The sequence below is a fragment of the Gallus gallus genome, chromosome 4 (genome assembly GCF_016699485.2).
Source record: "Gallus gallus isolate bGalGal1 chromosome 4, bGalGal1.mat.broiler.GRCg7b, whole genome shotgun sequence".
Classification (NCBI taxonomy): domain Eukaryota; kingdom Metazoa; phylum Chordata; class Aves; order Galliformes; family Phasianidae; genus Gallus; species Gallus gallus.
This window is the reverse complement of record NC_052535.1, coordinates 10,660,132-10,687,635: the sequence shown is the minus strand read 5'-3', so window position 1 is coordinate 10,687,635 and position 27,504 is coordinate 10,660,132. Positions and strand designations below refer to the sequence as shown.

The following is a 27,504-nucleotide window of genomic DNA, read 5'->3' as shown; positions in this document are numbered from 1 at the left end:
TTCATTAACCTGAAATGAAACTGCCAGCGTTCCCCCCCCCATTTCCACCTCATGCCTCAAATCCCATTTCTCAAATAGCAATTCCTTGTCAGCCAGGACACACACTGTTGTTTGCAGCATGCATCTGGGCAGCACCACATTCACAGGGACTTCCATACCCTACTGCCTTACCTCTCCTCCGTGCCCTAGGGATGAAGGAGCAGGGAGTGATGCCCATCTCCTGTGCTGCTCAACACCCTATGGGCAGCTGCAGCAGCCACCAGCAAGTCTCCACGCTCCAGGTCTACTCACACATCCCTGACAGTTTCCACTTAGATTTGGAAAAGACCACTAAGATCACCAAGCTCAGCTGCCAACCCATCCCCACTAAACCATGTCCCTCAGTGCCACATCTACATGTTTCCTGAACAGCTCCAGGGATGCTGACTCCCCCACCTCTCTGTGCAGCCTGTGCCTCTTCCTCTCCATCTTATTAGCACCTCGCTACACGAAGACCAAGAGTGAACTCAACTTTTTGCTCTTCTGCACTACCTGCAGGGTTGGGAGGACATCAGGCCACCAGGGCTGGGAGAAGAGCTTGGTTATAAGCAACAGCCAGAGGCTTCAGGTTCCAGAGTGGCTTTTTCTATCTCCCTCTCTCCCACCCTCTAGGAGCCCGAGATGCACTAAGCAGCCTGTAAAGGTGTTAATGGGAAATGTATCACCTCTGTCACAGCCGCAGTGCAACAGGGCACCCAGCTCAGAAATGAGATACAAAGAGCATACTTACTCTCACAGCATAAAAACTGCTGGGTTAAATGGAACAGAGGATTGCTGGCTCCAGCAAGTATAGCTGATCTCTTCATTTTATGGCAGAGTGCTTACTTTGCCAAACAGTCCTCAACCCCCATGGAGCGGGTGGTTTCTCCTGTGTTAAATGTCTTTATATGTTACCAGGTGTGACAGTGGTATATAAATTGTCTTCCTTACATACCTTTCCACAGAAAGAGTCACAACAGCGTCTCACCAGATGAGCCCAGCTTTTTTGGGTTCAACTGAAGTCTTTGATGGGTCTCAGTAGCAGCGGTTTCTGCAGAGGCAGAAGGAGGTGAGTTGCAGAGAAGGGCCAAGAAGTCTTTCATGCCTCCATGGCAGCTTCACACAGAATTTGCCATCATAACTCCTCCAGTCTAGGGACAGGAATTTAGGAAAAAAAGGTCAGAGAGGTCCATATTCCCCTCAGTGTCCTTTTTAACAGCAAATCAAGTTCTTCAGCTAAGGAGCCAGATTTCAGTCATTGCTAGTGTGCTCTCAGCTGAACAGGAAGGAGGAAAGAAGAAAGCAGAAGTTGGTCTGATAAAGGAAAGCCTTTTCTGAGAGCCTTTCCACCTATCTTAGTCTTTTCAGTTCCGTGTTCCTACATGAGCTCCTGTCCTCATCTCCTGCAGAAGCATCCCACAGACACGTTGCAGAGGAATAGTGCTTTCGGAAGGAGTCTCCTACGACCCTACTGGTCCAGGATCCTTACCTCAATGGCAATACTCTGCTGTTGAGCTGGAGAAGCTTCTTGTCCAATTTGCACCACAGTCTGGTGGTCTGGTGTCCAACCATCAGTGCTCCAGAAAGACCAAAGATTTAACTTGATGACTCATAGGAAGATGTGCAGACCCCAACGTTCCCTGGCACAGAACAGCCAGCACGATACGATGAACTGAAGCTATATTTTAAGTGACCCTTCTGAACCAAATGCTGACAAAAGGCATGGCAGGTAGCACGTGGTCTCACGGCTCTAACCACTGCATTCAGGCAGAGCAGCAGACAAACCTTGAATAAGCATACGTTTGTAGTAATGGCATACAGAAGGGAGATGCTGTAGTGCTCACGTAGGAGCTTGGTGCTTGGCTAAGGGAAGCTCCAAGAGTCATCACTTTTTGCCCTGGCGCAGAGACCAGCTCAGAGGGCTTTGTTGCACCCCAGCAGGCAGTGCTGAGGGGCTGCCTTTAACATAAGCAGCATAGTTCCTCCTGCCTTACTTTGCAGCCTCAGGAGGTTCTGGCAGCACAGAACCAGCCCAGCTGGGACAAGGACACTGCAAACAGGCCCCAGGATTGGTACAGGTCATGACCTGCTTCTGTGGCAGCCCTGACAGTTAGTATCTGCCTTCTGGTTAAAGCTTTAGCTACAGATTTTCTCAGCCCCTTTGTGCTTACCTGACCCATCAAGCCCCAGACAGCCAGAGTGAGGATAAGCTGCATTTGTAATATCCCATCACACTGACAGCACAGACTACTTGGCATTCACCCTCAGTCTCCCTCAGGATCATTTGTAATCCCCTGGACTTCAGGTCCAACACAGGACATCCTTATCAGCTACCAGTGAGGAGAGCTTAAATGCCAAATAAACACTCCCATGAGTTACAGACCTGCTCTCCCAGCTAAGCAACTCCTACACCTGGCACTGTGCTGGACCACAAGCGCTCACCTTTGCTTAAAGCTAAGCTTCAACTACAAAGCTCTACATTCAGCAGTAAAATTGACTTAGTTTCACCCCTTGTTCTCCCATGGCTAAACAAGTCCTGCTTGCCTCATTTCTACCACAAAATAGTGACCTTTCAGCTTGAAATAGCCAAGAAAAAAAGAAATCAAATACGGCATTTTTAAAGGCAAGGATAATTAAATATTACATTCCCTGCAACTGCATTCCTAATTTAGCTGGTTGCATGAGAGCTTCTGTTGACAAGATATCTGCAAATCAAAGCAGCTGCTGTAACAAGCTGGCCTTGCCAAACATACTCTGCCTTCACCCACATAAAGTTATTGGGCTCATCAGCTGAGGAGTGTCAATCATCCAAAACTTAAGGACTCCCTATACAGAACTTACCTAAGCAGCCCTTCTGGCCTCAAGCTCCAAGAGCTGAAGCCTCTCACCCTCACTAAGGGTGGAGCTGCTAGCCACTTCTTATACCAGACTAGCTACCCAGATAGGAACATGTCACTCACCTTAAGAAAGTCTGTGCCTGCTTTAAGAGCCACCCAGTGAAGGCACGGCAGCAGGACTTTTTGGATAGCAAAAAAGGATATGTCTGACCCAGGAACGTGCCAAGGGAGCTTGCTGTAAGTGATGATTTTTGGGAAAGCAAGGAGATCCATTGTGTTAAGTGCAGGGCATCAAACTGGGTTAGATGGGACTTTGCCCAGGGATCTGGTCTGTCAGTCATCGGGGGAAAGCATCTTTTAGAGAAAGCTACACAACTCTCAGTGCTGCCCAATGCATTTCGAGGTCACGCTCCTTTATCAGCGCAACTTCTCTCTGTAGCCGGGAGCACCAGCTGGGCGGATGGCACCCCCAGCCCTCCGTGCTTTATCCCAGCAGGGTTAGGGCACACCCCGCATCTTCGTGGCGGCTGCAGTGTTAGCATTACCTCCCTTTGCAATATGTTAAACTCACCCAGGTCACTCTCCTTAGGAACCTTGAAGAGCAGCTGCTAACAAATCCTAGCTTGTTTTCAAGGAAAGACCACAAGGTTGGCAAACCTTGCGTACCCATGATAATTCTCTTCATTTTAGTACTTAGCACTGTGACACAGAGCAATTCAGGCTGCAGCTGAAGGACCATGCCCAAATTTTCAGCAGCATATCAGACAGTAAACTCAGCCGCCAGGAGAGCAGAAAAGCAACAGAACCTTATCGGCATCGTTTCTCCAGGCTGGAAGCAGCGCTTTGAAGGCACAGGCAAAGGGGAAAGTTCCAACTCACCTGAAGCATTTTGCTAAAAATAGCTCCTCTAACCCCATCACACACTCAGGTTAGACTGTTCTATTTTAAAAGAAAGGTTACAGACACAGCTTTCTTCCCTTTACTTCAAGAAATTTCTCATCAGCAACTGCTGCAAACACGCTGTGGCATACACAGCCCCCTAACAATTCTGCCTGTAGGGCTTGGTGAAGAGATGGGTTTACCTCAGACATAACACACGTGCCATAAGGCAGTAATTGCTCAGGTCCCCTCGGCACTTAGCAGGGGAACCACAAAGCATCAGCAGATGGAGGTGCAGAAGGAAGAAGTCTGAAATGAAAAGCAGAAACAGGGAACGACAACGAATGAGAACAGGCTGCAGACAGACCACCAGACCCAGGGTCTCCTCCCTACCCCGCAGCCCCACCACAAAGACGGCACAAACCCAACCCGTGAGACGCCCCACAAAAAAAACACAGCATTTACGATCAGGAAGCGCCCTGATTGAGATCAGCCGCTGATTAATTGCAGATTTTTGCTGCAGTCTCGGGGTGGCCGCCCCACGCTATCGCGGCGTGCTGCCGGAGGTGGCACCTCCCAGTGGCAGCACGGGAGACGGATGCTGGCAGCAGCGCTTAGGGCTGCCGCTGCCGGGCCGGGGGTTCGTTCCTGCTCGGGCTGTGAGCGCCCTGTGTGAACGCAGCACTTCGCCGAGACGATCAGCGCTTAGAATAATTCCTCAGCAAACACCCCACCTGGAGAGCAAAGCCTTCCTCGCTAATGCCCTGCTTTTGCAACAAGATGTTTCCGCAGGAAGGCTTTTTCACTGGGCTTTAAAGTCATCTTGTCTGCTCCAGATCACCAGCGAGAGATGATGTTTGTGCTAATGCTCAGCTACATATCCCAGGGCAAAGGCCAGAGAGAAATACTGCAGGAGAGCGGAGAGGGAGGGAGAGGAATTCCCTGAGCAGAAATTATTTTGAGCAGAGAAAGCTGCAGAGCGGTGTGGAGTGAGGCAGAAGAAATGCAGGAGAGGGAGGTGGCTGTGCTGGGGGAGATGGAAAAGAACAGAGGAGCGGATGCTCAAAGGCTCCTCCAGAGAGGGCTGGGCAGGGCGCAGCTCACCGGGCCCCGGGGAGGTTCCCTGCCAGGAGCTGGGCTCAGCCGTGCTCCTCCTGCAAAGGGATTCCCTCCGCCACCCACTGCTGGCGACGAGCCGCTGGAGGGGAGTTCTCCCCGCATGCACGGTAAACAGTAGCCTCATACCCCGACGCTCCCCTCCGGAGAAGAGATATTCTCTCCCCGTGCCGTGCTGGGTGCTCAGCCTCCAGCGAGAGCCAACGCATCCCATCCTGCAGCTGTTAGGACAGCCCCAGCCCGCACCAAGCAGCCTTGCAAAGCCGTCGTGCTCCCGCATGCACAGCAGGGGCAAGCAAAGCAGCTCCGGAGATGCAAGCCCTGTTCTTTGTGCTTCCCGCAGCCCAGCCCTCATGGCTTTCCTCGTTGTAAAAAGGAGCTGTGACACCACACACACATTCAAGATCACGCTGCACCATGCCAGAGTGCAAAATTTTACAGCCTAAAACCCTATCTTAAATTCAAGCTGACTCTTCACTACTAACCACTGATTTTCTCTGACATAGACTTCCTGAGCGACCCTGGGACACCTGCTCCTTGCACAGCACCTCATTGTAAGTGAAAGCCCTTAATTATTACCTTAAAGGTTGTTTAGGAAATGGTCTCCTGCTCTGCCTAGCCCCATGGAAGGCTGTGCCCAACTACAAAGAAAGTAGGATGTAGGGGACTCAGCTAAGCACCTCCTTATACTCCTGGTTCCCACCTTTCTTCTTGGATGCAGGCTACAGAAGGGTCCTCAGCAGGCTGCCCCACTCAGTATCAAGGAAGCAGCAAGAGTAGAACTGCCCCACGAGGAGGGATAAGACCAGAACCAAAGAGACCAGAGCATACAGCCCCACTGTACCTGAGCACAGTCCCACCTATGGTCACAAATGAGAACCAGAATACCCAGCTAGACACAAGATTACAAAGCACATCTAAGTATTATCCGAGAGATATATTCAGAGGTAGCTACAACACAGCCCAAAGCAAAGGGTGGGTGCATGAGCCTGAGCTTAAATGGAGCCATGGCCCCAATGGGTGGGGTGAGTGGGTGGGAGATGCCCCAGGTGAAGCTGGCTGGGGCAGTCAGGGTCTGGTGGTGCACTCATGATCCTGGCACAGCTGCCACATCATGAGGCAAAACTCCCCAGAGGCTGCTGTGTCCTGAGGTTGTGGGGGTTTTTTTTGCTGCCACAGATGAATTTTCCTTTTGTCATCTCTTGGTTTGTGCTATTGTGGTTCAGGAAGCAGCAGTGTGCAAAGTGCAGGTGCGAAGTAAAAGCCTTGCAGAGCTGTTCAGAAAGTCAGGTGGTGCTCAGAAGCTGGAAGGAAACCACACTGAACCCTCGCAAGAGACCTGAAGTGCAACCTGGACCAACCTGAGGACCCAGCCAGGGAGAAAGCAGAACATCCCTTTGAGATACTTGAGCAAAAGACAGCAAAATATTTAGCCTGGCACTATCCAAAACAATGTGAAACTATCCTAAATTATGTGCCTCAGGCACACCTGCCTGTTCTGGGTGCACGGGTAAACCCCTTTGAGTTGCATCACATTCAGAATGGGAATAGGGAGCCCTGCAACTGCCAGTTGTGCAGAAAACCCTGGTGTCCTCACAGGTACTTTAGAGATGCTGCATGGAAGCAGTGAAGGTTTGGCCCTGCAAACAGACCTCATTCTTAACCCCCCCTACTTCTTCACTCTTGTGTTTCCTGGGGCTTTCTCGGTGAACAAGTATTACCTCATGCTTTTTGAAATATAGTTTAGAGTGCAACCTGCAGTAGGGATGTGAAAGCTGTGCAGGGTGATGATGAGATCTGTGGGATACCACAGCCCAAACAGAGCCAGGCTCTCCCACTCGTACCTCAGATCCTTATTCACTGCTTGGCTTTGCTTCCCCAAGAGAGGTGCTGGGAAGGAAAAGGGGAAAAAGAGGGGATACCAGAAGAAAACGCTCTCTCTCCCTCCTCCCTGACAGCCTGGGCTCAGATTACGCTGTTTTTCTCCCACCACAATAACATAGTTATTCAACTTGGCAGCACAAGGTGGAGTGAGTGAGGGAGGACGATGGCGTGCGGCTGGTGGTGTTTTAATCTATCAAACATTTCCCCGTTCTGCCGACTGCAAACTCCTGCCTGGCCATCCCCGCCGCAGCATCCCACGTTGCCATGCCAACAGAGGCTGTCATCCCCGCATCGTGAGAGCATGCTCTGCTTTCTTGGGGACCACAGGCTGGCAACGTGCCCAACTGATGCTGACCCCTCCCCAGGGCATTTTGGTGTTGTTTCGCCCCAGATCTTCCAATCCCAGGCGATGATCTACCTCTCATCTGCTCCTTTAAGATGTCATCATCAGTGCTTGACTTAATCAGGACACCTTAGCATGATAAACAGCCTTGCCCTGACCCCTGCACTTCCACTGTGAATCAGATACAGCAAAGCAAACAGTTCTTTGCTCCCTGCAACGTCACACCACCTCCCTACCCTCACTGATGTTGTGGAGGGGGCAGAGCTGGAGGGAGCGTGTAGGGCTGGGGTAGAGTGAGCCCACAGTGTGGGGCAGCTGAGGGGCCCTGTGCCAGCACGGGTCCTTTTAGAGCGTGTTTAAAACTTGCCAAGCAGATGTCCTGCAGGGCCACTCAGGAAACAGAAAGTTTGATGATCTTTGCTTCTCTCCACCAGGGTGAAGATGCTGGTGGAAGGACTGCAGGTGTAGATCTGAGCCTACATCAGGAGGTAGCATCCTCCCCTAGGGAGCTGAGGAGGGGGAAGCAGTGGCTCTGTCACCTAGTCCCCAGCACACTCCAGGCTGTCCTCTCTGGAGAGAGGAATGTCTCATGACGGAAGAGAAATGGAGAGCATGCTGGCAGCCAGCACTTACCTGAGAAAATGTGATTCCCCTTAGATCAGGGCTTTGTCTGATTGTTATGAGGTATGGATGACTTGCAAGGGAATGGGAGGTTGGACTATGTGATCTCCAGAGCTCCCTTGTAAGCAGTGTTCAGGGGAGACCTTACTGCAATGTACAACTACCTGAAAGGAGGTTGTAGTGAGGTGAGAGTTGTCCCTTTTCCCAAGTAACCAGCGATAGAACAAAGAGGTGATGGCCTGAAGCTGCACCAGGGGAGGTTCAGATTGGATATTAGGAAAATTTTCTTCTCTGAAAGAGTGGTAAAGCATTGGCACAGGCTGCTCAGGGAGGCGGTGAAGTCAGTGTCCCTGGAGGTGTTCAAGAAACACAGAGATGTGGCACAGGGGAACAAGGGTTAGTGGGCATGGTGGGGGTGGCTTGGCAGACTAGATAATTCACTGGCCAAGCCCTCTGTGCCTTGGGGACACACATCCAGCTCAGATGTCGCTTAAGGTTACATCAGCAAAGTGCTTTGCTCTCTCCAAATGTGGAAGAGAAGTGGCCCTGGCTGTAGGCAGCAGAGGTTGGAAGAAAGAAGTAGCAGAAATGCAGGTTACATCACCTCAGTGTGGACAGTGCTGGGCTGCTGGCTCTGGAGAGTTCCCAGGGACAGAAGAGGGAAGGCTGAGGGTGCACCAAACCGACAGAGAAATGGTGCTCTGGAGATGCAAATAGGTGCAGCAAGCTGGCAGCAGGACTGAAAGGGCAAAGAGAAGGAGGGACATATGGGTTCTATTTCAGCTGTGAACCCGGTAGGATTTGTGAGCCAGGGCCACCTCCTACAGCCCTTTGATTTTCAAATGCGGGCCAGAAAGAAATAAAAGGGAAGGGTGAAGTTTCCAGGAACAGGGAGCTCAGGTTCAAACATCAGCTTATGGGAGCACAAACCAGTTGGAGCCCAGTGTGGTCACCCACTGCCAACCTAGCCATTAATTGCTGGTCCCAGCACAGCCTGCAGTCCTGCTCACTTGGGCAGCTCCGTGCCTGTATGGACATCAAAGATGCTGAGCACTGTGGCCACTGCTGTTCCCATTCACATAGGAAGCTGTCTTTCCCTCCCAGAGGAGGTTTGTACTCCAACAGCATCACAGGAATGTTTTTCAGCTCCATTTCCAGCCACTTTGTTCTCCTGCTTCCCTGCAGTTTCCTTGGAAAACTTAATTTTCCCCATGGGCTTCCTTTAGATGAAAACATTTCCCCCCCAGTAGATTTGGTGAGCAAAGAAAGCTTCAATTTGGAACCTGAATAGAAATAATCCTTTCCATAATAATTCTCCACCTTGATGAAGAAAGAATGGGTGTACACTGAAAAAAAAAACTTGTGCCCTTCTACCCTGGCTTTGTCCAAAACACGTGAGATACAGCCTAAATTTAAGTCAATAGCTTTCCCAAAGCTCTCATGCTAGCTTCAACTCACTTTCTGCTACCTTCTGCAGCAGCTGGCACCAGCATAAAGGAAGGGTGACACGCTACTCAAGTGTTGCCTTTGCACACACCTTAAGCTGGTGTGAGCTGCAGCAGGAGGTGTTGGCTGGTGGAAATCAGATGTTTCTGCTATCGCTCCCGTGATAGACAGTTCTTTCCAGGAAAAGATTTTCCTGCCCAATAAAAGGGCAGTGGAGTGAGAGGCCTGGCAGGAGGAAGGCTGAAAAAGGATTCGCAGCTCCTCCACGCTGTGCCCTGCATGGGGAACGTGGATAGATTTTGTTCTGATAAGCGTCACAGTCCCTGTCAGTTTAAATATAGCATTGTATGATATTGGAGAGGACGAGAAGGGCAAAACAAAACTTTATCCTGCACGTCTCAGAAGTAGCCGTGGGCAGGAAAAGTATTTTTGCTCTTCTTCCTAAGTTGGGATAAATCAAGTACAAGTTTTGGAATTCCCTGCCAGGTGGCAGTCCTGTTACAAGGCTGCTTTCAGTCAGGATGGAGAAGTATCGAGATGGAAAGAACTGAGCTAAAAGGTTTATCTTAATTATTAAGACTGTAGACCAGAGTACAGGGAAACCACAGTCTATTGCATTGCTGCTACTGGCTCGCTGTGTGAGTGCGAACACGATAGCTTGTTTTATGTGTCCCAGAGGCAGAGTGGATGAATGCCTCCTCCTGAGAACACTGCAAGATGTGTACTTATTGGAAAAAAGCAAAAAGGGAAGGCAATGAGCAGCCAGAGGGTCGGCTGACATCCTCATGTATGTAGGGAGCATCCTGCATGGCAGCAGGGGACAGATGCAGAGGGCTGAGCTCTACCTCCTGCCCAAATTGGTGCTGCAAATGGACTGAAATAAAGCAGGAGATATGGAAGACTCATGCATAGGACGATACAGCATCCCCAAAAATTTCTTTGGGAGTGGAGGACTCACAGTGCTGTGCTCCAGATAGGGGAATCCCAGAGTCCTCTGCTTGGCAGGTTCAGCAGTGGGGCAGGAGGGACCTACCAGGAAGGACTCCCAGTGAGAGAGGAGCTGACACTGCCCTGACAGTGGGCAGAAGTGGTCTCCCTGGGGTCTTCCCCAAGGGCTGCTGATGCCCTGCATGCCTCCTTCAGCTGCAACCCAGCCAGGGCACTGAGTCCTCTCCTCTCTGTGTGCAGAGAGTGCACCCAACAGTCCTTGTGGGTGCACGTAGGAGGACAGGTTCAGGGGGACCTGTGGCTTTGAGGGGGGTTACCCATACCAAGAGCATTTCTTATGGATGGAAACTAATTGCTTTTCATGTGTTTCCCCCAGTCCTACATAATTTCTTTTTTTCCCCCTAATTGTAATTTCAAAACAATTTAAAGTAAAGGAAATGAAGGATATATTCACGCTGTGTTGATCAAACTGACCTGTTAATCTGAGTGTGGTCCCTCAGGACACCTGGACTGAGACCCTTTTGGGACTGGTCAGAGAGGTGCTATTATTCCCAGTGAAGCCTTGTGTGGATGCTTGTCACTCAGAAAAAGTCACTGCAATCAACTTTGAAACTTGTGTGGAGTATCCAGGGATCACAAGAGCATCGGGAATACGTGACTTCCTTAGAGGAGTACGGGCACAATTCAGAGGAAAATTGCTTATTTCCACTGTTCTTTGGATTGAAGCCACAACACATCTGAAGAGAGGCTACAGCCACAAGCCCTCACAGCTCAGCACCTCTGCCACCTTCCCCTCTGTCTTCTCTCTTGTCCTCCTTGACTGGACTATCATCTCCCCCATGGTCCTCCCCACACTTTCATGTCTCTACCTTGCTCCAAGCACATTCCTCTCTGCTGGAGCACTCACTCCTTCCCTCTGCCACATGCACAGGCTGGAGATGCTCCTCTCCAGCACAGCCCCCAAGATCTGCCCTGTGCTCCATCACTTCCAGCCTGTTGCCAGGTAACACAGCATCACACACATCTCAATCTCAATCTCCAAAATGAAGTGTGTACACAGTGGATTCTCCTCTTGCTCATCCAGAGAGGGACCTCATAGACATTGTATTGGTGCAGCCAAGACAGTGAGGTGCCCCAGCTGTCACTGTTTGCTATGCCTGGTGCAAATCTGGAATAATCTAGTTCTACTTAGGGCTGTTTCTCACCAGTATAAGAGGGAACACAGAACCCATCTAAGTTATTTTCCATGACAGAGGCATGCCTAACACACAAATACAGGGCTTTGCACACTTGCACAGGAATTTTGCTTTCATATTTGCAAAGTGAATGCTCGAATGACTTAGAAGTTGAGGCATGACCAGAGCTTATTAGCTGTCAGCAGGCTGATGGACTGTCAGTCCTATTTCAGGACCAAGATACATGTTGCACTGTCTTCCATCCTATAATGTACAAATTGCATTTCATGACAGCAATATAACACTCCTGAGAGCAAGTTTTGGCACCATTATCACCCTTCTCAGGTCGTAAAAGTCACTCACTCTCAGTCACCTGTTTTAGAGCCCTCAGACAAAGCCCCTTGGAACCACTAGAGTGGCCCAAGGCCATAGGAAAGCACATATGAATATTATCTCACATAAAACACTGAGTTAACGGGGAGAACACATCATGTGCCCAGTGAGAACGTTTTACAAATTCTCCATTCCGGTCAGGAGCAGCCATGGAGGAAGCACATATCTGCCTCAATTTCCCACTTGAAAAATAAAAACCGAAATTTATGATACACAAAGGAGTAGGGTTGTTCCTTCTACAGTCTTGGAAAGTTTGAAAGCAGTTTTATGTTATCTCTTATCTCTGCTCAGATTAGAAAGGCAAGATGGGCACCTTGATGTGTGTGACACCAGTGTCCGTCATCTTCCAGCCAGAAGACTTCATGCATTTGGTTGTCATCCTGAAGCTCTCCATCTTTGTGATGCTCTCTTCAGTAAGAGTCTTACTCAGGCACCTTCTGTGTATTGCCTCTACCATATTACCACTCACCATTGTCCTCCACACTGTGACCGCACAGGTCATCTTTTCCAGAACATAATTGAGCCTAGATGACCCTTACAAACCCTATATGTATGGTCAGTACTTACAAACAAACCTCAAGTTGGTGGCCTAGCCAGCCCTTGCTGGGGCCTGAGCTCCATGCTGGGCTCTAGCATAGGAGGTGACTGAACACATAAGAGCTGGAGAGCATTTCATTGCTGCAGGAACAAACAGGATCTCCTGGCTGAGGTGGTTCCAGCCACTGGGTCACTGCCCATGAAGGAGACCATCATGAGCTTTGCCATGGGATAAAATACAGACCCCTGTGTGCCTGAGCTGAAGGAGATGTGAACTTGATCAACATCAAGCCAGTGGGAGAAACAGGTACCCTGCTGTAACACAATGAAAAGCACAGCAATGACAGCAGAGCAGCAAAGTCCTAGGCTGCAGCAAGTGACAGTTCATTCAAATGCAACAGTCATAGGCACAAAAACAAAGCAAAGGAGCTGCTTACCTTCAGAAGACCTCAGATACACAGAGACCTCCACCAAGATCACCTCACCTCACCTCACCTCACCTCACCTCACCTCACCTCACCTCACCCCCCCCCCCCCCCCCCCCCCCCCCCGCCAACCCTTAAATGAGGTCTGGGAAGGGGTGGATCCCGGCTCCACCCCTTCTGGTCTCTCAGGTACATTGCATGCACCTGAGCTCCCCTGGTTGGCCCTGCCTTCCCACCAGGTGTTCAATCACTGCTTCAAGCCATCACTTAGCATTTCTGCTACACTTGCAATGTGCAGGAACAATCTCTTCTATCTCTTCTATCTCATTGGCTTCAGCCCATCAACATATAAGTTGGAGCTTCAAGGTTTCCTCTGGAAACTCCCTGCTTCTGTGGCCAGTGGGGCCCAGGTTCTGGCTTTGTTGTCTTTTCTTTCCTCCTTGGTGGTGGTGTTCAATTGACCTTAAAGAAAGAAATTGGCATGGATAGAGGGGAAAAAAAGGTGCTGAAGCCATCCAGCCCTCTCTACAGAGTTCAGGGGCACTTTTTAAATCTAGATCATGGAATCACAGAGTCATTAAGGTTGGAAAAGACCACTAAGATCACCTAGTCCAACTGTCAACTCATCCCCACCATGCCCACTATACCACGTCCCTCAATGTCATGTCTGCCCCTTTCTTGATCACCTCCAGGGATGGTGACTCCACCACGCCCAGGGAGATCAACACTTCCTCCCAACATGGTGTCATCAGAAAGCTTATTGAGGGATCCTTGCAGTCCTCTTCACCAGTGCTTTCTGCTCTGTCTCTCCAGGACTGCAGCTAGGAGGCTTGTTTCTGAAGGGCAGTTGTCTGTCAGCTTAAATGGGAAGGAACATCCATATCACTGAGGGGTGGCACAGCACCTGAAACTGGGGAGCCTCATGAGAGGCATACACAGCAAATCTCCACCCTTAGCAATAATGACTTTGGAGATGGTTTTTTTTGCACTTCTTAACTGTCTGCAGGGGCTGGAGCTCCTTGTCCTTTCCTTGGGTCCTTCGCACTGCCAGTCCTAACACTATCAGAAATGCCGGTCCCAAAGGGCATCGCTACCGTTCCTAACTGCAGTTGTGGAAATGTGAAGAGAGATTAAATGTGGGGCCTTTGATTTGCTAAGTTCAAACCTGAGTAGACCTTTACCACAGAGCAGGCCTTACTGTCTCTGTCCCTCTGCAGACATTTGCATGGCAGGAGAGGCTGTGGCATGGGGAGTCTGCCATGCATAGGGCTGTTCTTTCACCATAGATGTAGGAGCTGAAGCTTCTCAATAACTACAACTATCCCAGCACTTTGGCAACCATAACTGAAGGACCTTCATTTGGCTGTACCATTTTTCAAATGAATGAAAGCTCAAACTAGACTGGTCTGTAGGCTCGTAGCAAAGGATGGCTGAAACGGGAGGCAGCGCCTGAACTCACCTCCATTGAGAATTCATTCTGCCTTCCCACCACAGTTTCCATCCTCCGGTAAAAGAGATTTGAGCACAGGCAAGATGCACTGCTGCATGCAAAGCTCTGCTCTCCAGTTCACCCATTCACAGCTCCTAAAAATAGCAAACATTTCCGCTCGCTCTTGAGAATTCTGCACTATCTTGCAGAAGTGCAAGATGAAGGATCTTTAACTCAACGAAGATGGAGAACCCTGGATATAGACTATGCCTTTGGGATATTTCCTTAGAAATATACAGCATCTAGCATATGGTGTGTCCACGCTCTTGGGGCTGATGTGAGGAGGGATTTGTGGCTTAAAGGACACCGAGTTGCCAAAAAATGATGCTCCCAGCTGTTCAAGCAGTTGTTGGTGTCTGTCAGCTACATCAGTATATGTGGTCTTCTCATCCAGGACCGATGCCCAAAGGTGATTACGTGGCACTGTAATTGCTGGTAGAAACTTTGTCCTGTGGAAGGTCTTGAAGAAAATCTTTTCTGCTAGGAGCCCACAGGATGTAACTGCCAAAGGTTTCTGTCTTGGTGAGATCAGGCCTAGGCGCAGCTGCAGCAAATGCAGGAAGAAAAGGCCATGTCCTACACAAAGCAGGAAACATTCCCTCGCCCTGCCCTTCCCTGTTTCCACATCTCGAGGTACACTTCATTTATTTGCGGGGTGTTTTTTCATCTTCTGTGCAGGAAGATCAGTAGCACTTCTGGTTTAGTGCCCAATTTGCTTTGCTTTCTCTTCTCTTGTTTTGTTCTTTTTTTTTTTTTTTTCTTTCTTTCTTTTTGCTGTTGTTGATTGGGTTTGGTTTTTTATTGCTGTTGTTGATGATTGTTTTTTTCCTGCTCTGGAAATATAACCGTGTTCTTCAGGGAGTTGCTGGTTTGACAGAAGAGCCAGCCTTGTCCCTTCCTGTAAGCAGTGCATGGAGACCAGTAAGATTTTCCACCTTGATGGCAAGCCCTGGAGAGAAGTGGCACTTAGCTGATAACTGTGATAGCAAGGGAAAGAGCTCCTTGTTCCCCCTGCCACAACAGCTCCTCAGAGCCAGAGGTGACACAGCTAAGTGGTACTGGTAGAGATTTATTTTGGATGCTCCCTAGTGCTAGTTCTAATTATGGTATTTACTGATGTAGGATACCTTCTACAGAAATACCTATCCAAGCTCCATTTGCTAGATGCATCTACGTGCCTGGAGAAGAGGTCTGAAACATGCCCTTGTGCTGGCAAAGCCCTGCTTTCTCTTTCTTTCCCTGTTTTTACAGAAAGGTAGATGCAATCTGATTCATTGCTTGGCTCCTTTACTTGTGCAGACCCTTCAGGACAGCACTGATTTCTCCCTCCGTGTCACGAACCCAAAGATGGACGTAGCAGACAGATGAACACCTAGCAAGTGCTGAACCACTGGACACCACGCACCATGGTAGCTATAGACCAGAAGCCATGATCTGTAGAGACTTTTGGCATGGTACTATCACACTGTGACCGTGGGACTTGGAGACAGGGGTGTCCACAGGAGAAAAAGGTTATGGTGTAGAGCTTGCAGCGGAGCAACAAGTAGGAGAGTAGTTCAAATAACAGAGGACAGCGGACAGCCGTGAGCAAATTCCTCCATGGTCTCTTCAGGATGACTGCAGCCGCAGCACACCAACTCCAGCAGCTTCCAGTGGCTCTTCTTTTACTCAGAACATGAACTTGCGAAATAAACACTGTTGGGCTCTCTCTGGAGAGCAGACAGACCCTGAGGAGGGGAGGGAGACCCAGCTCTTGGGGCTCTTTGGGTTTTGAGGCTGCCTATCTTCTGGAGGGGAAGAAACAAACTCCTCAGCGAGCATCTTCATGTATCAAATGTGCATCAGCCTTAATGAGACTCAGCAGAGATGGGTGACTAATTCCAGAGCAGTCATTTATTCGTGAACGTGGCTTCAGGTAGATTACTCAAGAGCACACGATGGTGTCTTTGAATGCATTTGCTGCTAAGCAATTGGCTTTCCCAGGCTCCATGTTGTGGCTGAGTGGTCAGATAATTCATGTGATACGGTTTCTGCTCCCGACTGGGTGAACTTGCAAGCACAAATGTCACCATTTGTGAGCATAATTTTTTCCCCTTCATATATGGCCCTGACATTTGCTTTCCACTTTTTGCCAGTAACATGCAATCACATTTGGTGGGATGGAACACTGCTAACAGACCAGAGAAGGAAGGAGTGGAATGGCCCAGGGTGGGGATAAATGGGGCCTTTGGTGCCCAGAGCTTTGAGAGAGGCAAAGGCTTCTCATCTCTCCCAGGAGCTCCTCTCTGGTACCCAGCAGCTTAATTCAGAAGGAGTGCTTCAGAAACATGCTGCTGCCAGGAGACCTGTGCACTGCTGCAGCAGTGGATGGGGTTAATACCACACCTGTGTGACAGCGGGCAGTGAGAGGGGAGCTGGAGCTGCGCCTCCCACACTTGAGGCTCCCAGTGGCACATTTGCACATGGGGAAACATCATAGGATCTGGATGTCATGCCAGCAATACCTATGCCCTGCACCACAGGGCCAGGTGCTCCAGATGAGGCATGAGCAACCAGACAGGAGACAACCTGCCATGTGGAAATGGTGGAAACGGCTGATCTTGGGCTAGAGGCTGAACCTGACAAAGCACAAGCTCAGATCTGCTGGGCCGGTTCCTCCTCTGCAACAAGCATGCAGGGAAACCCTATTGCTTTGGAAGAGCCCCCAAGCCATGAGTATCATGAGATATGAGGAGGGCTCATTTTCCACCAGCCTCAGCAGTTGTTGCGACATCTTTTCCCCTCTCATTCTTGCAGACCCTTGGTGTGGATGCAAAACCTTCCTGGATCCTCCTTTTCCCCCTGAGCCTTGCACGGTGGCTGCCCCCACGATCTCCCTGCTGTGACAAGAGCTGCCCAGGGAGGATGGTCCCTGGTGACACCAGTGTAGTGTCCTGCAACCCTTGTTTCAATGCACAGAACATCAGTTTGGGTTGCTTCTCTTCCCAAGGGCTTGCAGAGGAACAGCCCCAATGGGTCGGTAAGTGCAGTGGGCAGAAAGGCTGCTCAGAGATGCTCTCCAGGTTCAAGGACTGACAACCTGCAGATGAGGGTGTTGCTCAGCTGCCACCCTTCATTGCCTCATGTGCCTCTTCAGGGGTGTTTTGAGTCTCACCCTGCCCAGCTGCAGTCACACATCTGCTCTGCATTCAGGCCCAAAGGGCTTTGGAGAGCACCCACACACAGGTGTCAGCCAGCGCCAGTGGGGTGCAAAAGGAAGGGAGAACCCTGCTTCAAGGTCTGCTCCCCCCCTGCATCCCCTGCCCGGATGGTGCTGGTGGGAGGGCTCGGATGGTTCCTCCCAGGGCTACTGCCCCTGTTCTGTGCTTACAGTTCCACTGTGGTTCTCCTTCTTCCTAGGAAAAATTCCTCCATGGAAATCCATCACTCCATGCCTGATCTAGAGAGGTAGAGCTCCTTAATTATATTACTTGTTTAAGATAAAGATCAGAAGCCGATACACAGGAGATTGTGACTGAAGATTTCAATGACTGTTACCATTTCAGTGGGCAAAACTATAGCATCAGCAGCTGCTCCTCAGCAGCGTTTCAAGCAGTTTTGGATCCCTTTCCCCAAACTTTGTTATGCACATAGGACAACACTCCCTGGGGAAAGCTGAGCATCCCCACTCACCTGCGCTTCCCTGGCCTGGAAAGGCCCCCAGCCCCACCAGACCTCAGAAGGTCTTCCCCAGCTCCTCAGGAGGCCACCAGGCCACCCTCTGCCCTGTGGCATGGAAGGACTTCCAGCAGATCACCTTCTCCTTTATCTCTGTGGATGGAGGAAGAAGTCCAGCCTTTGCTGATCACACCATTCCAGACAACCACGGCAACAACCATCAGCTCCTGCAGCTCAGCCACCCTTGTCCAGGAGCATCCCCCTGCCTCCCACTCCATCCTCTCTCTTGCTCCCACCTCCCCAGGAATAAGCAAAAACCTCCCCTCTGCAAGCCAGCAGGGGTTAATGCTGTCAGCCATGACGTCAGGATCGCAATTTGCCCGGAGAGTCCCCCTCCCCATCCCCAAACTCCCTCTCTCCTCCCTTCCTCTTGTGACTTTGCAATGAGCAGCAAAACTCCACAGGAGCTGCGGCAACAGCACTAGGGAGACATCCAGCCTCCCTCAGAGAGTGGCTCCTTCCACAGACAGGGATTTATTTATTTTTTACACATGCATATATGTATTTATTTATTTACCAAATTGCATTTGTTTTTCCCTTTTTTCCTCCCTTTTCTTTTTTTAACCCTTTCAGAGAAGCCCCACACCATCCAAGTGGCGAGCCTCAGCTTGCCATAAAATAGAATAACAGCACGGTGGGGTGGCACTAATTCCCCTTCCCCCTCGGAAAATAAAGAGGGAGGGGGGAGCAGGTAGATAAAATCCAGAATAAAATTGTATCGCTCGATAACTCACACCTCCCCCCTCACACACACACACGCACACAGACACACACACACCACTCTCTTTCTCCTCCTCCTCTTCTCTGAAGGTGGGTAGCAGGAGCCATGCAACATCTGCAGAACCGGATGGCAAAAGAGCAGGAGGAAAAATAATCCAAGTGGAGTGCTCAAGAGACACTGAGTTCTTCTTTTTTTTTTTCCCCCTTTTTTTTTTTTTCTTTTTCTTTTTTTTCCCCTTCTTCTCCTTCTCCTCCGTGTACCTGTGAGATTCGATTTCACATTTTGCTAAGCTCATTTTGGGGCATTTTATTTTTCTTTCTCTTGGGATTTTCTCCATTGCCAGAGGATGTCTCTTGTTGAGAGGATGCTGAAAGGAAGAAGAAACGAATTCTTTGACTGGCACTGAAGGAAGGGGGGGGGGATATTTTTCCCCCACGTTTTTTAGTTTTTCTCATTATTCTTTTTCTCTGGGAAATCACTGACTGGGGGGGGTCGGTTTCTTTTTTCCCTCCCCCCCTTTCTTTGGAGGGGGATTTCAGGAGATCCATCCTTCTTTCCCCTCCCCTCCAAAGATTTTTTTTTCATCCTTCGTCTTTGTGGAAATGTGGACATTTCAGGCAGACAGATTGAGTGGAATTGTCTCTGCTTTAGCAGCTCTTTGTGTCGCCTGCTGTGCGCAAAGGTAAGGATTGCAATCCCAGGCTGCAGGGACCGGGGGGCTGATACAGGGCTTGTTTGTTTTCTTTGGGATTTTCTCCATCGATCTGCGTGTGGGAAAGGGGAGGGGGTCCTTTCCCCAAATTGCTTCCCCCGCCGCCTGTTGTTGTTATTCCCCAGCCCGTGTCATGACAGGGGGAGGAGGGATGCTCATACATGCGATGCGCTGCAGACGGAGCCCACCTCGCAGCCCACTTGCAGTGCGTTCCCCCCCCCCCCCCCCCCCCTTCCTGCTCAACCTGGGGGGAAAACAACAAAATGAAGCGTTTTGCTGGGAAACATGGTGTCCGTGGGAGCCGAGCTGCGTGCATACGCACCCGGCACAGGGCTGCCTTGGCCATGCCTGTGTTGCACACACACGGTGCACACGCAGCCACATCACATCCAGGCGTGCTGTGCGGTTAGCAGAGCCCAGCTCTGCAGTGCACAGGAGGCGATGCCTACGTCTGTGCCTACACGCAGATTTATGGCATGCCACATAATCATCTGGGGGTGCAACCGGCTCAGATACAGCCCTGCATGCACGCATCCATCTGTGCTGATTGGCTGCACACATGTGCTTGGCAACACACCGACTGCACAGCACGGTTTACCTGTTCTGTGTGTAGCCATGTCAATGTTTGCACTGCTTCCCTGCATGCCCAGGCTGCAGCTATTCCTGGTGCATGCCTTGAGCACTCTGAGCAATCCCAGCAGCCAGAGGCGCAGGCACCCATCCAGCCTGGCCAAGGTGTACAGAGCACACCTGTTTGCTCTGACACAGGCGTTCCTGCTGCCTGCACACGCAGGAGCCCTCTGACTGCTCCTCCTCACCCTTCTGACAGATGCAGGCAGGTGGATTTGTACCTGTGTGCCGGGGTGGGAGCTGAGGCATTACGATGCTCAGCCATGCATGCTAACAGAGCGTTCCCATCGCACAAATGCAGCTCCCTGCACAGGCTTGCATATCTGTATACACAAAGATTTATGTTCCCATAGTTATAAGCATGCACATGCGCAGAGTCATGCCCACCTTCTGCACACTATTTGTGCATGATTCTAATGTGTATGGACACACGCTCAGACATGCTTAGAAGCAAATGTGTAAAGAGCAGTGCTCACATCAGCAGCCTCTGCTCAGACATGTCCTTGCATGTGTATTTATTTGTATATTTCTTCTGCTTATGTCCCAGACAGACATTCACCTACAGTCTCAGTGCACATCTCCGCACATCCTGGGGACAAACCGCTCTCCCATGTGCACATGCCTCCAGCTACTCCCACTCATCCCTTCCAACAGCACAGTGCGCATACATGTGGATGTTTGGCTGCAAGTGTGCGTGTATATGTAAAGCACATGCACACCCACACAGCCAGGGACACAGTATTCACAAATTCAGCTCACAGGCTGGATGGATGTGCTCCCTTGGCGGATGCAGACCCACATTCGCCAGGAATAGCACTGACATGCATCTGCTCGCCCACAGCTGGGCAAATGCACAACTTGCCTGCTCAGCAGGAGGGAAGTGGCTTTTGGGATCAAAAAGAGCATTGAGAGACAAGAAACCGTGCCCTTGATCACAGTGCCAGGTTTTGCCCTCCTGGAGCCAAATGATGGGGAGAAACAAGTCCCTCTATCTCCTTCCCCCTCTGCCCCTTACCCCATGGCCCCTGACACACTGGCAGCTGTCTCTGCTTTGGTTTCTTTGCCCATATCAAAGAGGTATCACAGTTTCCTGAGCTCATATCCTGCGTGAGGCAGTAGTGCCTAGCCCCCTGAGAAATGCACACTATATCTATATGTTGAATATAGAGATCTATGAATGTAAAAATCTTTGTGCCCGGCAGAGACTATCTAGAAATGAAAAATGCTGATGGACACTAACTCAGTGAATATATATACAAAAGTGCATGGCAAAAACTTGCATACCTACATAGAAATCCACAGGTGTGAACACCTTTGCAAGCATAGGCACAGTGCTGTGAAAACGTCCACCTGCATGCACCTCTCTGGCCTTTTTAAGGTGATTAGAACAATGGTCTCCAAGGATATCTCTTTGTAAGGTGCCCAGTCAGGAGTGCAGCTCAGTCACAACCCTGGCACAAGTGCTGAAGGGTTTGTGCCTGCACCAAAGCTGGGCCGGAGAGGTGTGCTGGCTCACACTGCACATCACTATCTGGCTGATAGAACCCTGCACACTCACAGTCTCACTGCACGCCCAGTCCTGCCAGTCCCACATGCCTCCACCCACCCCTGGACAGAGAACCTGGCCCTAGCCCGTGGCACCCATCAATTCCTGCTTCTGTGCACCTGCATAAATCGTGTCCACACCCCAGCTTGTCCTCACAACCCAACAGAGCACCTGTAGTCCCCACTGTGTAGACCTGGATGTCATCACACACACATGCACGCATTTGTGCACATCTGTCACAGCTGTAGCCTTGAGCTCCAGTGCTTTGATGCGTCTGCATGTCCATGTGCCCATGCAGGAGGCCATGCATGCCCCATAGAGTCTGCCTTGTGTGCGTGTGTGCAGACACACGGACATGTCAGGACAGACGCTGATGTCCAGCAAGGCGCAGGCTGGCTGGCAGAGGTAGTGCCACGGTGCGGCTTTCCTTTGACTTAGATGGATGTGGGAGGCAGTGCTGACAGGGAGACATGCTGTTCTGGTGGGTGACTGCAAGGAGCAGCGCTTGTTCCCACCAGGGACCCTATTTCTCATGCAAAGCAGGGGATGGAGGGTGGCACAGGGGCTGAGTTCCAGGCGACAGAATCTATATGCCCCACAACATAGAATAGGCTCAATATTTTTAGTATCCTCTGCATTCTGGTCTCCTGCCTTTGGTTTTGCTTTGCCTCATGGGCTGCTTTTAGAGAGAGCACCGTTCTCACTGAGATGGCTGGGGGGGCTGAAACTGCTGAAGCAGGGGCAGCCCTGCATGGCAGTGAGGGGGCCGGAGGGCAAGGCGCTATGCCCTGGCACACATAGCAGAAGATGGACCCTGCCTCCCATCTCTGCCTCTTGATTCGCGTTGCTAAGAAGCCATGGTGATGCTGAGTGGCAGAAAACGAATTTTTACATGGCAAAGATTGGCTGTGTGTTATGACACTGCTTTTTCCTGTGCTTTAATAGCATGAAGACATATCTGGGTGCACAGGGAAGCAGAGCTTGCACTGGTTTGTGGCAGCACAGGCTGTGTGTTGGGGGGAAGGTGTGCAGTGGGGACATAAGTGCATGGCAGTCCATGCTGTGCAGTGTGAAATTGGGGGAAGGTGCCCAGAAAGGCGAGTTGGTGGCACCAGGCTATGGGATGGCTGGAGTGCAGCCATGCGCTGGGAGGCAGTGCAGGTTGTGTGGTCCTGTAGGATGCAAGGGGTCCTGTGGGATGCTGTGGGATATGAGGGATGCTGTGATGGAGCTGGCTGGTTGGGATCCCCGTGCATGGGCCTGGGAGCACAGAGGATGACGAGTATTTTCTCCTTTTTATTTCAGCCCATCCACTGGGAATATTTCTGTGGTGAAAGAAATTGTGGACAAACTGCTGAAGGGCTATGACGTCCGCCTCAGGCCTGACTTTGGAGGTATGGTGATGGCCGATTGCGGGGAGCGGAGCTCCTGCCTGCACCATGCATCACCCTGCAACGCGCTCCCTCCTGCCTCCTCCCTCACGTTTTCTTCTTCTCCATGGTTTCCCTCCTCCTCTCTTCCCACCCCGCCCTCCCTGCTCTTCCTCATCCTTCCCCATCCCTGGTTCCTTTGGGCCTGCTTTGGCCTCTGGCTCAACTGAGCACTGAGCTCTGCAGGGCACGGGCCAACTCTCTTGGTCCAGGTTCAATGTTGCCGAGTGCCACTGGAGACGAGAAGTGTAGAAAAAAGAGAAACTCTATTCTGAATTTGCAATGTCTGCAGACAGATGAGGGATTGTTCATGGTAGGATGTTTCTGAGGACATTTTGCTGAGACACTCTGGATTTTCCCTAGCCTGAACTTTCCTCCCTCATGGATCACAGTTCATATCTCCATAACTTCTGCTGCTCCCGGCGCCAGATTTTATAGCTGCTTTTCCTGCAGAGGGTTGGGATGCCCTCTGGCAAGGCTGTCAGTTGGTCTCTACCCCTTAATGAAAATATGGGATAAAATATTACCTGGAGAGCCTCTGACCTCACTGTTGTTCAGTAGGAGAAGGAAGGATCTGCAAATTCCTCTCTTCTATTCTGTAAACACAAAGGAGAATGGAAAGGGTTTGCTCTTTGTCACCGTGGTGGAGATGAAGTATGAAATAATCCTTGGATATTGTCATACTGCAGGGCACTGCTGAGGTCTATCTTTTCTAAAGCTGCAGGCACTGGAGATCCCACCACTGAACGTGTGGTCAGAGAATATCCCAAAAAGGTGGGCGGGTTGGAGCACTCCTGGCTTCACCTGCCATGCTTGTCTGTTTTCAGTCTTCTCTGGGCAATGCCAGTTCCTCCCCAGGAGGAAGAGTGTGGGACTGGGGGAGCTTCAGCCCAAGGAGGTCACACGTTCTCCAGACAACTGCTGGGAAGCAGATTCATTTATGGGCTTTTGAGGGGAAGAGATGCCAGAGTCAGATCAATGGAGGGCAAGGGAGGAATTTTCTCCCGAAGAGCTTGATCCATGTCTCCTTGAAACCATGAGTAGGGGAATATTTCTGTGGATTTCTTCAGGTTTTGAAGTTGCCCTGGTGACATGAAGGCAGCACAAGGTGCTGCTGGCCCTTGCCTAGAGGGGACTGTGGGATGGGGCAATGCTTGTTCCTGCATGGTACAACTGGGTGTTGCTTCAGTGCAGTGGGGTATGGCTTTGTGAGCGTATGCAAGACAGCAGGATTCCTCCCTCTCCCTCCTCTCCTTTAGATGTGAGATATGGCTGGATTGTTTTAAAGGTCTATCTGGGAAATGTGAAATGCCCCTATTAGCTGACCTGCCCCAATCAGAGGAATTGGTGCAGTCACATTTTATGAGGAGGAGAGAACTGCAGAGATGACATAAAAACAGCAAGGAAAACCATCTCCTAAACCGCTGAGATTATTATGATACAGTAAAACAGCAGGTAACCTGGCTGCATGGGGGAACAGAGCAGAGGGGTGTGGGGAGCTGTGGAAGTCCTGCACCCCCAGGCCCCTGGGACACCCAGCTCACCCCTGGGACACACCACCCCATCCTTCAGTCCAAGTGCTGCTACTGGAACTGCCAGGTCTGCGCAGTGCATGGGCTGGGCTGAGCATGCAGTGCCTCTTTTCTGACTGTAAAATGGATGTTTTGGAGAAACCATTGCAGTTTATTTGATTTTACCTTGAATTCCCAAAGTACAAAATGCATTTTCCTCACTCAAGCTGAGTAAGAGAAAGAAAGCATTAGACTTAATTCTGGTATGCATCTAACTGCTGCCTTTCAACCTCTCTTGCCCTTCTCTCTGCTTGGGAGTGCAAAGACCCCTCTGGCAGTACCCGTTATTGTGCCTTCAGTGCTCAGTGTGCAGAGATACCCTAACTCTTGGCATGTCTGGCCCTCTGCTCTTGAGGATAAGCTTCTGTGTAGAAAAATTGCATCTATAAGTAAGGGAAAGATGGGATGAGATGTAGGTCTGAAAACTGGATGTCATTAGCTTTGTACATCCGAGGAATAACAGTGGAAGTGTCATTGCACCATTGCTGTCTCCAGAGCTCACCAGTTCTCTGAGATTTTGGGGCAAATCCATTGCTAGGATAAATCTAGAGAGATCACACTGAGACTCATCTAACCTGTAGTGGCTTCTGGTCCCAGGAGACCTGAAGGCTGGTCTCTTCTCCAGGAGAGTGCCCATGCCTTGGATGCTGGGCAAGATGGGCGTAAGCCATCTTTGCTTGGGAAGGTGATTACTCTTCACCCACTTGGCCTCTCATGCTATGAAGACCAGTTAGAGTGAGCTATGAATGGCCAAGATGGAACCTTGGTGGAATGGTAAGTCCTAGTGGGAGCTATGGCCCAGGAGGAACAGCACAAGGCTGTCTTGGGGCTGGCACAGCTCTGACCAAAGTCTCTGACTGGACAGGGAGATGGGAGCAAAGCAGCTCGTCTCCCCTGCTGGCATAAAGGAACACATTCGCCACTTTCACCCTCACACCCTTGGTCCATTATTCTACCCACAACCATGATCTGACCCCGGTCCATCCATAGCGCCACGCTCGGTTTTGAGGCAGAAGAGTGCAGAAATCAGCTCACTGGCCTCATAGTGAAGAATGCTGCTTCCCTCCTTTCCCTGGAGAAGGAAAGATTTCCAGCAGCACCAAAGACCTTTGTGCTGCCATCTCCATCCACGGGTCCTCCTTGTCCCAGCACCTGCATTGCACCTGGCATGTGGTGCATCAACAGCTCCAAATGCAACTCACGGTTCCCCAGTCCTCTTTTTTCTCTTTTTTTTTTTTTTTTTTTTTTGAAAGAGAATGAGAACTCTGGCTAATGCCAAAAGGAGGACAGGCCTGCTGGGGATTGCAGTTCACTTTTTAATTTTGAGATGCCTCGTTAGCTCTGGGCCGAGCTGAGTGGCTGAGAAGCATCAGCCACTCACTCTCCTCCCCTCTCCCCCACCCCCTGGAAACCCATTAGGCCGATGAGCAGGTCGGCTCTCAGGGGTGATGCGGTGGCACCAAGTGTGACACGTTCACCTGGGAGCCGAGCTGAATGGCAGGAAATGTGGGAAAAAGGGGGGACAGTTGGAGCCATGTGGGGGTGATGGAAAAGTCTGGGAGTACCTTCTCCAGAAAGCCATCCTGGGTCAGCAGAGACTGCTCAAGGGAGTCAGAAACCAGGAGAAGTGGAGTGGAGTGGAGTGGAGTGGAGTGGGTGATACTGAAGTGGATGCTGAGTGGACAGCAGGTACATCCATCCTTGGGGTGCAGGTGATAAACCCTTCCATCCTGGTGAGCCCCAGCCATTCCTTCTTACTTTCCAGATACTGTCCTCCAAACCCTAGGTGAGCATGCCAGGTCAAGGAGATGTGGGACAGTGGCACATATGCAGAGACAGCAATGCTCAGTTTTCATGGGCTCAGCATGGATAAAGGGCAGGATGTCATTACAACACAATTCTAAGGGGTGAGGATCTGGAGCAGGTTTGGAGGAAATATCTGCATGGCAGGAAAAAGAGTAGGCCAATCTTCTGAAGTGGAGATCTCTGCCTTGGTACTGCAAGAACGGCAGTGGAAGGGAGGGAAGGAGCTTTTTAGGGAGGTGCTGGGGAGCCTGCTCAGCTCTGGGGAAGCAGGGCAGCTCACAGGGAGACCAAGTGGCAGTGGCAGGGATCCAATTGGCCCTGTCCTGGGGGATCAATGGTACAGAGATCCATGTCTCCTTTTGGGTGGGTTGCAAGCCGGGCTATGGCACAGCAAACAGGATATAGCAAACCCCTATGCAGAACTGGACAGTGCTGCAGATCTGTTCTGGGAAGCATCACAAAGCTACGGGTGGGGGAGAGAGAGAGTTTTCAGAGCAGTACCCTGGTTTTTGTAAGTGCTCTTAGGCACTTGCTTTCAGGAGCATTAGTACCACAGGAGGAAAAAAAAAGAAAGATACAAAAAACAAAACAAAACAAAAAAAACAATCCAAGACAAAGTAAATGAAGACTATCTTGCCCCAGGGTAGAGAAGCCAGTAAAGGAATGGCAGGAGGATCCCGCTTGAGCTCAGTGACTCAGCTGCTCTCTGTTGGTGCAACATTTCCAACCTGAAACTTTGCAAGACTTTCTCTTCTTCCAAGGAGCTAATGGAAAGAGGACCCTGCATGGAATCTTCTACAGATCTTAGTCAAACAATAACGGGGTGTTATTCCCTGCTTCTTGTCCTCTGCCTACCTAGAAATGCAGGGTTCCTAGTGCTGCTCCTGGGTGATGTCCATGGTGTCTGAAAATATGTGGTGAAAAGGGAATGAGGGCATATGTTTCCATATTTCCTATATTTCCATGCCTGTGGGTTCAGCAGCTCTCCCCACTCCAGTTTTTATTCAAATTTCTCTAAGAAGAATTAGCGTGTAGGGGGTCTTGGATCCAAATGAACCTGGGCTTAGGGCTCTTAGCTCTGCTCCTCATCTGCTGTGCAGCATGGACCTGGATTCCCAGCTTCCATCAACCTTGTCCTGTCTCACCCCTCTCCTTTAAGAAATGAACCCCTCCTTCAGCTGCTCTTCCTGCTTCTCCTCCCCGCCCTTCCTGCCCTCATCCCTCACTGCTCCATCACACCTGCACCTTCCTGTGGTCCCA

The 27,504-nt window shown here is 50.5% G+C and overlaps 1 protein-coding gene across 2 annotated transcripts in view; it reads left to right on the top strand.

Annotated features, from left to right (window-relative positions):
* The first annotated feature begins 18,934 nt into the window (after positions 1–18,934).
* Positions 18,935–27,504, top strand: part of GABRQ (gamma-aminobutyric acid (GABA) A receptor, theta) — a 66,696-nt gene continuing 58,126 nt past the window's right edge. For both annotated transcript variants that reach the window (NM_001167704.2, NM_001167703.2), the window contains exons 1-2: positions 18,935–19,231; positions 22,743–22,831. In NM_001167704.2, coding sequence (NP_001161176.1) covers positions 19,152–19,231; positions 22,743–22,831 — 169 coding nt within the window. In that variant the 5' untranslated portion in view covers positions 18,935–19,151. The remainder of the gene's footprint in view (positions 19,232–22,742; positions 22,832–27,504) is intronic.